Below are 12,717 nucleotides of genomic sequence, written 5' to 3'. Positions count from 1 at the left end.
TTCTTAGAAGCCAAGATGTAGGTGTTGGGTGTGCTCATTGCTATTAAGGTGTTGCTCCTCCTATGTCTTCTCAGTGAACAGAGTTAGGTATGGAGTGTGTGTGTGTGTGTGTGTGTGTGTGTATGTGTGTGTGTGTTTTGAAAGCCAGGAGTTCATGTTGATCCTTGCAATCTCAGTCTGACATCACAGTATCCATTCCAGTTTTCTTCCTTTCCATATTTTTAACTTCCTTCTCAGATAGTGAAAAATCTAACACCTACTGTCCTTAATATACTTACTTACTTGATTAATCCCCTTATATGTAACCCTTGCTAACAGCAGCCCTCCATGCCCACACATGTTGCCCTCCTTATATTCTGACTCTGACACCCTGCACCAGGCTTGCCCCTCTGGCATGATGTCTTCTTCAGTCTGCACTGACACTTAGTGCCAGGACACCCTCCCACAAGGACATCCTTGTCCCTTGCCTGGGCTCTGACACCTCGTGGTAGGCTTCTCCCCCATGTAACACCCCCTCATTCTACTCAGAATGTCTGCTCTGGTATCACATGCCAGGCTGCCCCAGGCTCAGATACCCTCCTCACACCATGTAGGTTCTGATTCTCCATGCCAGGCAGCCCTTCTAAATGTGTGTCCTCCTCACTGTGTTTGGCCTTCAACTCCTTATTCTGGTCCTCTTCAGCTACTCCCCACCCTGAGTCATGGATGGCTAACTTGTTCTGATGGTTTTCACACCAAATTGTACAAGAAGGGAGAGGAAAGAAAGAGAAAAGGGTATAGGAAGGGGAAGAGGAAAAAGAAGAAAAGGAACATCTATTATTTTCCAGTCTTCACAACAAGCCTTCAAAATGAGCAACATTTCCCCCCATTTCGCACTTGAGGAAACTCCGGTTCAGAGAGATTAAGTCACTTGCCCAGGGTCTCATAGCCATTACATAAGGAGCCAGCATCTGGACCCAAGTCCCAGACTCTACAGTCTACACTCTGTCTACTCCATGACACTGCCTCTAAAGAGAATGCTCTCAAAATATGTTTGGTCTTTGGACTGTCCCCAAATGGGTAACAGTAGTGTTTGAAGAAAAGGAACACAGTTCTCTGGAGAAGCAATAGGTTGTGTTTATTTCATGAGAAATACTCCTTCTACCATTTGGCTACTTGCCCATGTCTCTCTTGTCTGCAAATAGGCTCAACAGGAACATGGCTTTATTTGGCTCAGATGTCCGGGTAGGGTAATGAGGTTGGGACTCTGGTCGCTGATGGCGCTCAGCCAGCAGTCTCACTACCTACCCCGTGGTGGTTTCTGACTTCTGTGGCTGGCACTTCTGAAATGAGTCATCTTTACATGTTTGCCAACCCTGGGCCTCTCCTCTCCAGCCAGCTTTACCCTTGCTGTCACAAGGTAGCTTTGCAACTTTCTGAGATTTCAAAATGGGGAAGTAGATGTTAAATCTAGAATGAGGAAGGGGAGCACAGTTTGCTCCGGTTTCAAATCCACAGCCATGGAATACATTTAGTCTTAACGCTTTCCAACCCCCAAATCCTGAGGGTGACACAGATATAGGGTTAGAGTATACATGTTGTGAAATGAATTTTTAACAGTATTCTGTAACTCATTTTTTTAAAAATGCCCATTTGTTAGTGTCTTTGGGCGGTCCAGGTAAATGACTTCAGAAAACATTCTAACAAAATGGAGGACAAAAAAGAAAGCATCCACTTGCATAAAATAGCAAAAGAACAATAACCAAATAAGTTTCATTTCTCCCAGATTTAAGCTTCTTTTGAGGAGAAAATCTAATATAAAATTTTTCAGATATGGTGTATGAACTCTTTATCTTAAAATCTTAAAGCTGGGGGAAATGTCCTAGAATTCAGCTCATGTCTATACCATACCCGATGGAGAAAGAGGCGTAGAGAGAAGTGACTTGAGGAAAATGGAAGCAGGCACATGGCTGTAATTGGCTGGGGGTTGTGGATTCACTTGTAAGTAGACACTCTTGGAAATAAGTGCATTTTATGACACAAGGAAGAAAGCTAAAGCTTTAGCTAAAGCTAAAGCTAAAGACCAGATATAGTTCTGGTCTCCAAGGCTACCACACATAAGGTCTTAAGCTAGGTTGTTTCCGGATTTTTATTCCTGTGGCCCACACAGGTTTCCTTATGAAGAAGTATGTGACACTGAACCTGTGACATCAATATCCTCTGGAGTGTACACATCCTAGGAAAGGCAAAGGGCAAGTGTGAATTTTGGGTTTTAGTTCACTGTTTTCTTTCCATCTTAGAACAAATTAACGTTAGTTAATTCCTTTGGGAACTTTTCCCCTTAAAATCGGATTTCTCAGGAAAAACACTCACTAATTCAGTATGTTGTAATTTAGGGTAGTGTAATCTTAGGAAGCAACTTAATGTTTGCCTATATTTTCCATTACTTTGAGTTGGGTGGTTTTTTTGCCAGGACATTAGATCACATGAAGCTTTTTATTTGAATCCTTAGGGAAAGCCCCCTAAGGATTTTATACACTAGAAAAGCTTACCCATTTGGCATACACATACATGTTGCTTAATGAATATTGGTGAGAATAACTTTGAAGAAGCTAGCAAGTTTAATGAATGCCCATGTGAGGCTCTCTCTCAAAGATCTCTGTTAGAAAGTAGAAAATAAATATTATAAGATAAAATGAAGTTTGGTCACACATGGATCTACTTTTTTTTTTTACCACTATGATTTGCACACTTAGAGCAACTGGAACCAAAATCATTTTCGTAAATATTTTAAATAGTTATTTCTTCTCAGGAATTGTTTGAAAAGGTCCCCCCAAACCCCCCTACACTGTTGGTGGAAATATAAATTGGTGCAGCCACTATGAAAAACAGTATGGAGGTTCCTTAAAAAACTAAAAATAGAACTACCATACAATCCAGCAATCCCATTCCTGGGCATATATCGGGACAAAACCATAATTCGAAAAGATACATGCACCCCTATGTTCATTACAGCACTATTTACAATAGACAAGACATGGAAGTAACCTAAACTTCCATCTACAGATGAATGGATAAAGAAGATGTGGTATATATATGTATATATATATATACACATACACACACACACACACACACACACACAAAATGGAGTATTATTCAGTCATAAAAAAGAATGGAGGGAATTCCCTGGTGGCGGAGTGGTTAAGAATCCGTCTACCAATGCAGGGGACACTGGTTTGATCCCTTGCCCAGGAAGATCCCACATGCCACGGAGCGACTAAGCCCATGTACCACAACTACTGATCCTGCGCTCTAGAGCCCGCGAGCCGCAACGACTGAGCTCGCACGCCACAGCTACTGAAGCCCATGTGCTTAGAGCCCATGCTCCACAACAAGAGAAGCCACCACAATGAGAAGCCCGCGCACCGCAACAAAGAGTAGCCCCTGCTCAACGCAACTAGAGAAAGCCTGCACGCAGCAACAAAGATCCAACGCAGCCAAAAAAACAAAACAAAAAAAGAATGGGATAATGCCATTTGCAGCAACATGGATGGACGCAGAGGATTATCACACTAAGTGAAGTCAGACAGAGAAAGACAAATATCATACGACATCACCTACATGTGGAATCTAAAATATGATACAAATGAACCTATTTACAAAAGAAACAGACTCACAGATATAGAAAACAAACTTATTGTTACCAAAGGGGAAGAGGGGGGTAGGGATAAATTATAAGTTTGGGATTAGCAGATACAAACTACTATATACAAAATAGATAAACAACGAGGTCTTACTGTGTAGCACAGCTAACTATACTCAATATCCTATAATAAACCATAATGGAAAAGAATATGAAAAAGAATACATACACTGGGGCTTCCCTGGTGGCGCAGTGGTTGGGAGTCTGCCTGCCAATGCAGGGGACACGGGTTCGAGCCCTGGTCTGGGAGGATCGCACATGCCGCGGAGCAGCTGGGCCCGTGAGCCACAGCTACTGAGCCTGCGCGTCTGGAGCCTGTGCTCCGCAACAAGAGAGGCCGCGACGGTGAGAGGCCCGCGCACCGCGATGAAGAGTGGCCCCCACTCGCCGCAACTGGGGAAAGACCTCGCACAGAAACGAGGACCCAGCACAGCCATAGGTAAATAAATAAATAAATTAAAAAAAAAAAAAAAAGAATACATATACATATTTTTTTCACAATAAAGGTTGTTTATCATTATTATTCCCTGGGGACACCCTCCCTGATGCCCCCGACCAAGTTAAACCATCTAATTAAAGACATCTACAGCACTACGGAGTGCTCCCCTTCCAACTCTTATCTAGTGCTTTCTGCCCTCCTAGATCCTGGGCTCTGTAAAGGGCGCTGCCTCTGTCTCGTTCACAGCTGCATCCCCAGTGCCTAGGGCAGGCCAGGCCCGCAGTTGATGCAAAACACATATTTGTTCCTCACTCCTTCCCTCAACAGGGCTGCCTTTGGCCAAGTACACAGAAGGGCGCAGCCCTGACTTTAGCCACCTCAGTGAGTCTGGTGTCCTTCCGCACAGAACAAAAACCAACTGCACAGACCTTAGGTTGTGAGAAAAGCTGCCAACATAACCTACCGACTGATGTACTGAGATTTGAGCTGTGAGCTGAGTCTCCCTGGCCTTTTAACCCTCGAAAGTCATTCCATTTGCTTCCAAACAGAGTCACTTTGCCGTACACCAGAAACCAAACAACATTGTAAATCAACTACACTTCAGTAAAAAAAAAAGTCCCCCAAAATACTTTTTTATTAATTGATATTAGTGAATAATATGATTTATATTTTAAATTTTGCTTATTTTGCTAGCATTTAGGAATCCCAAAACAGAAATTATTCTGAATATTTCTCGATATCTTTTCTAAATGTTTAGTCTTATTTCCTTATTCAGAGTATACCTTATTCATCCATGTTACTGCATGTATCAATAATTTGTTCCAATTTACTGCTGAGTAGTATTCCATTGCATGAATGTACCAGAGTTTGTTTATCCATTACCTCCATTGACTATGATTTGGGTCGTTTCTAGTTTTTAGAAATTACAAATAAAACTACTATAAATATTTGCATACAGATTTTTTAATGAACACAGATTTTCATTTTGCTTGGGTAAATACCTAGGAGTGGGACTTCAGGGTGTATGGTAAGTGTATCTTTAACTGGGATTTTAGGATAGGTAAAGGAAGAAAACCCAGTGATAGAAAACAATATTATGAAAGTGGGTATAGTAGCTTCTGGTTTAAAATTATAACTAGAATAAGATTGGAGGAATTTAAATTTTATTTTAATCAATAATATCCAGCCTTGGCAAGGATATGAGGAGAAAGGGCAGTTTCATGTCTAGCTGGTAATGGAGTAAATTAACACAACTTTTCTGGAGAAGAATTTGGCAGTACTTATTAGACTATATCATATGCACTGGTTCCATTTCTACCTTCAGAAATATTCACACATGTGTAGAGGCAAATGTGCATAGATGTTCATTGTGGTATCATTTATATTGTGGAAAATGGAGACAACTGCAGTGTACATCCACAGTAAGAAAGTCAATAATTTATGGTATTTTCCTTCACCCCTGGAATGCCAGGCAGCATTTTAAACGAAAGGGATAGGTCTTTGATATGGAAAGATTTCAAAGACATTATTGAAAAAAAAGTATATTATTTATGTATGTAAAATATTTATTTACATGTGTATTTTTGCATACATAAATATTTATGTAAATATGACTATTCATGTATGTTTGTGAGGGCATGAAAAGAAGATCTGGGAGGCTACACAATGACCTCCATGCAGTTAAGAGTGGGTTGAAAAAAACAAAAAACCCTCAAAAACGTAGATAACAGAACAGAGTAGTGGTTACCAGAGGGTAAGGGGCAGAAGGAGGATGAAATGGGTAAAGGTGATCAACTATACGGTGATGGATGGAAACGAAAGTTTTGGTGGTGAGCGTGCTGTAGGGTACATAGAAGTAAAAATATAATGTTGTAGATGGGAAACATATAATGTTATAAACCAATGTTACCTCAATAAAAAAATAAATCTGAAAGAAAGTTAGAAAAAAAGAGTGACTTGAAGAGAAGGGCAGGGAGCAAGCGAGCAGTGAGGCAAGAGACTAGCTTTTTACTTCATACACTCCTTATTACTTGATTTCTTTCAAAACAAGCTTACATGATTTAGCACATAAAATAACAAATTCAAAGGAGAGCTCATTAATTGCTAATTAACAACTGGTCAGCAACCACTATTGTGACTTTCTCCAACTTCCCTGCCTATGAAGACACAGAAAAAAAATGGAAACTCACCAAAACAGATAACTTAATGCCTAAGTCTAGACGGAATCTCTGTGGATCAGATGCAGCTGGAAAAAGAAGGATGTACCATACTTTGTCTCCCCAAAGGGCAATGCAGAGGAAGGCACTTTGTACTTTCCTTCCTGCCAGTCCCCGAACAGTCAATGTCTATAATAGTCAGAAATCTAAATTCTCCTTCTTCATTGTAGTGGCTTATCTATGAAGCCATTCACAGGTTTTACTGAAATGAACCACCACCAGAACCACGACCTTCCTTGCCTTTCTCTTTCTACCATCATTCTGCAACCACATAGAAACAACTCATAGAAAACAACTAGCTGAATATGTATGTAGGGTTGGGAGATGAAGGGCACCTGGAATAGTGTATTGGATTCTCCCCACGAATAAAATATTATGGACGCACGTGAGGGCAGAATGATCCTGGGAGGACTGTGCAACAGGAATTATAGCCTTTATGTTAGAGTAGCAGATTTAGAGCACCAAAAGGTCGAACAGTGGGGTTGGAAAAGGTGCTTCCTCAGTTAAACACTAGTCAAAGCTTGCCAGAAACTGACAACGAGTTTCGAAGTTGCACACGTCTACCTGTCCATTAGCTAATTTCTGGGAAACAAGCTGGTCCGTTACCCAAGTGCGCAGATAACGGGGCCAATGACAATCCCCATCCTCAGTATGTTGCCAAACATAAAGTTAAAACAGACATTGCTTTGTTTTGTGAAAATAAAAGTATACAAAACTTGCATAGAACAAATATATGAAAAACCACTGTTCCTACAGGAGAGATAAAAACAAATGGAGACACATGAGGGAACGGAAGCAATAATCAAAGTGGCTAATGGTCTAGTTTAACATTTTAATCCAAAATTCCTAGTAAATAATATTAGGTTTATGGATTAAATTTTAAGCATGACAGCAAAAATATAAATCATAAGGAAAACTGTCAATATAAATTTTACTAATAAATAATTTCGAATGTTAAAAGAGTATAAACAAATTTAAAAGACAAAGAGTATCCTGGGTAAGGAATTTGTATTATATGACATACAAAGGGTTAATATCCTTACCAAATAAAAGCAGCCCTAAAGATAAACAAGACCAGACAAATACATTAATACAGATGCACAAATTTAATGAATAAGCAGAGCACCAAGTAAAACTTACAAATGGACGACAAATTTATGGAAAAAAAGATACCGAATTGAAACAATCAAAGAAAATGCAAATAAAAGACAGCCATTTTACAAATAAAATTGGAAATTTATTAAAAGATAACATCCAATATTCTTGAGGATTCATGCATATCTTGTTAATAATCTTTCTGATATATTATTCCCAAATCCTTAAATTTGTGCATACAGTTAGATACACAGAAACTTCTCTTGTAGGAATTTATTCCAAAGGAAAAAAACCATAACTATACACAAGAATGTTGCTATACTGGGTATAACACTGAAAAACAGGGGATCATCTAAACATTAAAATTGTTTAAATAAATTTTTCTATAAATACATTATACAACCATTAAAAATTGTCTTGAGGAAGAATATTTAATAGCAAAGAGATAGTTACCACTTACTGTGAAGATTGAAAAAGCATGCTGCAGAATAGTATTATAATCTGACTTAATTTTTACACAAATATATACAAAGAAAAGTGGTTCACAGGCAACACATCAAATGTTAATGGTGGTTATCTGTCTATAGTGAAATTGAGTGATTTTTGTTTTCTCTTTTTGTTTTGCTATGATCTCCAAAATTTTTACAATGAGTATTCTAAAAAGAGTCCTTTAAGTTTGTTCAAGATAGAGAACAGAAATTCCAATGGGAATTGCCATGAAGAATGAAAAAGTGCAGTGTCCCAAATAGAAAATAAAAACCAAATGTAGTAAAATGGACCTTTCTATTTATTGTCCCTTCTCAGATTTCTCTCAAACCTTCATATCCAGAAAGCACCTCTAATTATAACATTTAAAAGCATGAGAACAACCTGTTCTGAAATCTTTTATTTATTACCAGCAAAGTATAATCTTATTTGACTGCCCAGCAAACTTGGTTTTCTATTCAAGTTAGAACAGATGATGGATTAGCATCTAACTTTCTCTTAATTACTTTATACAAGTGAAGCTTTCTCTTTCTCAGCTACTGAAAATAGTATGCATACTGACATTACTCCAAAACACATCAGCACAAATTCAATGGCACACTTCCAGGAGCTGGATAAAACCCAACCTCCGAAGTCTTTCATCATTTATCCCACAGAACAGTAATTCTTACTGGAGTATAGGAGAGGTGAGGATATCAGAATTTCAAACTACTTGTGTGTTGTCACAGATTCTCTGATGTTTCTCTAGTGGGGTGTGTCCCTGATTGCAGACTCTCCCCAGCCAGCTCCCCAACACGTACACACATACAGGTTGAGAATTCCAGCGTGGGTAGATGCTTCTCATTAGAGGGTACTGTCCAGGTCATTGGCATGGAGACAAAAAGCTCAGGACAATGTCATAGAACATTTAATTAACCCAGGAGAGAAGGGCCTTTTTGACTTGAAGGCAAGCAAGCAATTTATTTCTTGGTCATAAATTTAAATGTGCCCTTTGAATCTGAAGCCAAATTTCCATTCATTAATCCCCACCCCCACCCCCCAGGAATTCATCAGAATAGAAATAAAAGGGCTCTATTCTTTGTGTTTAAAATGTAACTTTCTCCTTCAGTAGGTGACTGGATGAACAAACTATAGTAAATCCATGCAGTGGAATATTATTCAGCGAAGAAAGAAATGAGCTATCAAGCCACAAAAAGACATGGAGAAAGAAGGCAAAACTATGAAGACAGTAAAAAGATAAGTGGTTGCCAGGGAGGGATGACCAGATGGCACAGAGGGGATTTTTAGGGCAGTGAAACTATTCGGTATGACACTCCAGTGGTAGATAAACGTCATTTTACATTTGTCAAAACCACAGAATGTAAACACAAAAAATAAGCCCTACTGTAAACTATGGACTTTAGTTAATAACAATGGACCAACACTGGCTCATCAGTTGTACCAAATATTCCACACTTAAGTAAGACTCATCCAAGAAAGGATAAATTAGTCAGAGAAAGCTGCACGAATAAAAAAGAAATTTGATATGATCTTTTATCCACGGGTAGGATTGGGTAGACAGATGAAAGAAGGGAGAGCATGCCCAGAGGGGAGACAGCAAGAGCAAAGGTGTGGAGGGAGGACTGAGTCAGTCATGTGGTGCAACAGTGAGGAAGAGCCGTAGGCTCAGAGAAAGGAAGGGGCTCCAGGAGTTAAGGGAAATACGTTTTAATAGATAAGAGTTGGGCCAGATTATTAAAGCCCTTGAAAGGCAAGCAGGTGGTGTTTATATTTGATATAGTAGGAAATAGAGAGCCTTAGAAGGTGTTTGAGCAGGAGAGTGATACAAGATACAGTCAATGCTCATTATTCACGGATTTTGCATTTGCAAATTTGCCTACTTGCTAAAATTTATTTGGAATCCCCAAAATCAATATTCATGGTCATTCAAGGACATAAAAACCTCACACACACGAAAAAACCCAATATATTAATAATAGGGGGAAATGTGTGTGGGAGGTAGTATATAAGAACGCTCAGTACTTCTTTCTAATCAATTTTCTTGTAAGCCTAAACTGTTCTAAAAAAAGTTTATTAATTTTTTTAAAAAAGTTATAAAAAGGTAACCATATAAAGTAAGTATATATGTAAAGAGGGAAAAAAATGAACTTACTTCCGATTCACAATTAGCCACTCCCGAATATAGGTCTGAACGCAGTCCCTGACGTGAGGGTCCAGTTCAACCCTAATGAGGTGGAAAACAACATAAAAATGTTATTACCAGGTAAACACAACAAAGCAATCCTTTATCATAACCAAGGAGAGCAGCATGATTTCAAATCCCTATCAACTGAGAAAGGGAAGGGCATTGTTATCGAATCCTTTCAAGTGTCTGAAGTATTCCTGAGGCAGTAACATTTTTACTTTGATGAGACAAACGTTGGCATTTTATGCTTTGTGGGTTTTCTTTATTACATAGAATCGTATTAGACTATATCTATCCCTGAAGGCATTCCGACACAAGACAGGTAGAACTAGCTGTAATCACATACAAAACAAGAAGAATAAGTATAAATACCAGTCTCTTCCAGGGTAATCTGGGCATATTTTTTTGCTCACGTGTAACCTTGTTAGGACATGCATGTTTTCCTTTTTGAAAGCCATGAAGAAGAGGAGTTGTACTTTGAGGAGCTGACAGGCCCTGGCTTTGATTGGTGATTATTAATTCGGGCAGCTCTTGTCTACTGCATAGAGTGTGTCATGAGAGAAACTCTTGGAGTGCTTCGGAGTCTGGAAATTTAGAAATCACTACTTCCCCACAGTAGCAAAGGTTATTTTTGTTTGTTTGTTTGGGTTTTTTTTTTTGCTGTTCTTCCAAATGTGTTGGTACTACAGATAAATAGGTCTAAGTGCTCTAAGTTTTAATTTTCTGGTTTGTAGAAAGAGGGTAAGAACAGTACCCACCTTGTGTGTTAGTTTTAGATGGAATACTGTAGAAGTCAGACATGTGGTCCCGGGGCCCTGACTACTCAAATCCCAGCCCCGTTCCTTACGTGACTTTGGGCCAGTCACTCAACCCTTCTGTGCCTCAGTTTCCTCACCGTAAGGGGTGATAGTAATCGTGCAGTGCTCCTTTGGAGAGCTGTGATGAAGATGAAGTCAGTGTGTGAAATGCTTAGAAAAGCATCTGGCACATAATAAGACCTACCTGTGATAGTTCACACTTGTGTGCCATTCATCCTGCACTAGGCACTGATGCAATCCCTCTACACGTATGAATTCAGTTAATGTCAATCAGCTCCATAGAACAGACGCTATTACTATTTTCATTTTGCAGAGGGATGAGGTGAAAAGATCTTTCTCAAAGTCACTCAGCAAGTGGAAGAGCAGGGAACTGACCCCAGGCCACTCACCTGGGAGTGCAGGTTTGCACCCACTACACTATCACAACTCAACATCAAGTTCTCGGGTAGGCACTGCGGTTCAACAGGAGTCAGCTGTCGTTTACTCTGATGATGATGATACTTTCCTGGGCTTTAATTATATACAAGACTTTTGGGCAACGATTGAAATAGTAGAGGGTATTTGAAAGCCATCAGACAGATAATGTGTTAGTTATCAATTCTGGTGACAAGGCAATATTATGCTCAAAAACTGATGTTAAGAAAAAAATTACCTCTTCTATCAAATTTCAAAAAAAATCAAAATCCTCCTACCTGTAAACTTATTATAAGTATTTTAAACAGGCTTTTCCAAGATTCTGATCTCATTTGAAGACAATTAACCATATATTTTACACAAAGAAATTAAATTATTCTCTACCAAAGGTAACAATAATAGATGTTACCTATATGAAAGTCACATCTGAATAAATGGACTGACAACAGGGAAAAATGTTTCCCAAGAATCATCATGATTTTGTTTTCTGGGAAGTGAGTATCTTCAAAATGTTAGAGCAGAGCATATGGTCAGCTCTTCTATATGAATGAGAACTGTCTAAACAAAGAGCAAAGGGTCAAATAATACCCTATCACTGTCATCTAACCTTCTTAAACTGTGATGAAATAAAATCCAAAATAGAACTGGAATATCCCCAAGTAATGAGGGCAGGGGCCGTGTTTCATGATCTCATTTCCAGGACTTTTTGGGGAAGTGGAGAAGGTTGAAAATCTCAGGAGGATGTGAATCCTAATTTGCTTTTGAAGATGAATGCAAATAAAAGTTCATCCTAAACCTCCAAAGAGACATTGCTTGTTACACTGTGGAAATAACAGGAGTTTCATATAAATATAATTCCATCACTTGATACTGAGGGCTAATGCTGACACCTGTAAACACATCGATTAACCCGCTGTAGAAACTCAACCCTAAGCAGCTATTCACATATTCACACTACAGAGCTTTCCCCATTGTTTTTCCGCTTGACAAGACTTGCTTCAAAAGAAAGAACTTTGCCTTTTTCATCTTTTTATCCCAGTTCTCAGCACATAGTAGATGCTCAAGAAATGTGGATTGGACTTACTTTTGTGACTTGATCCAGTCTCATATATGGAAACAATTAAAATGCTCCTGAATGGAGGCATTTCAATGATCAGTATTTTTACAAATGGAAAAACTGAGGCCTCCTGAGGTCACATGACTCGCCCACAGTCACTGAGCTGACCCGGGCAGTCTGGGTCCAGAGCCTGCACTCTTCACCTCTTCTTAAGCAGTTGATTTTGTTCCACTGCAGCCCTTTAACTGGCTTAGTCCCCACATGGCTTTTCAAAGCCTCTGGTCAAACCAGTTCAAAATCTATCTACACGTAGGCGACAGTA

At 39.1% G+C, this 12,717-nt stretch overlaps 1 protein-coding gene across 1 annotated transcript in view; it reads right to left on the bottom strand.

Annotated features, from left to right (window-relative positions):
• Positions 1-12,717, bottom strand: part of DOCK8 (dedicator of cytokinesis 8) — a 220,983-nt gene that overhangs the window by 145,116 nt on the left and 63,150 nt on the right. The window contains exon 4 of the mRNA XM_068551869.1: positions 10,074-10,145. Coding sequence (XP_068407970.1) covers positions 10,074-10,145 — 72 coding nt within the window. The remainder of the gene's footprint in view (positions 1-10,073; positions 10,146-12,717) is intronic.

The sequence above is a fragment of the Eschrichtius robustus genome, chromosome 10 (assembly GCF_028021215.1).
Source record: "Eschrichtius robustus isolate mEscRob2 chromosome 10, mEscRob2.pri, whole genome shotgun sequence".
Taxonomy (NCBI): Eukaryota; Metazoa; Chordata; class Mammalia; order Artiodactyla; family Eschrichtiidae; genus Eschrichtius; species Eschrichtius robustus.
This window is presented reverse-complemented; position numbering and strand designations above follow the sequence as displayed.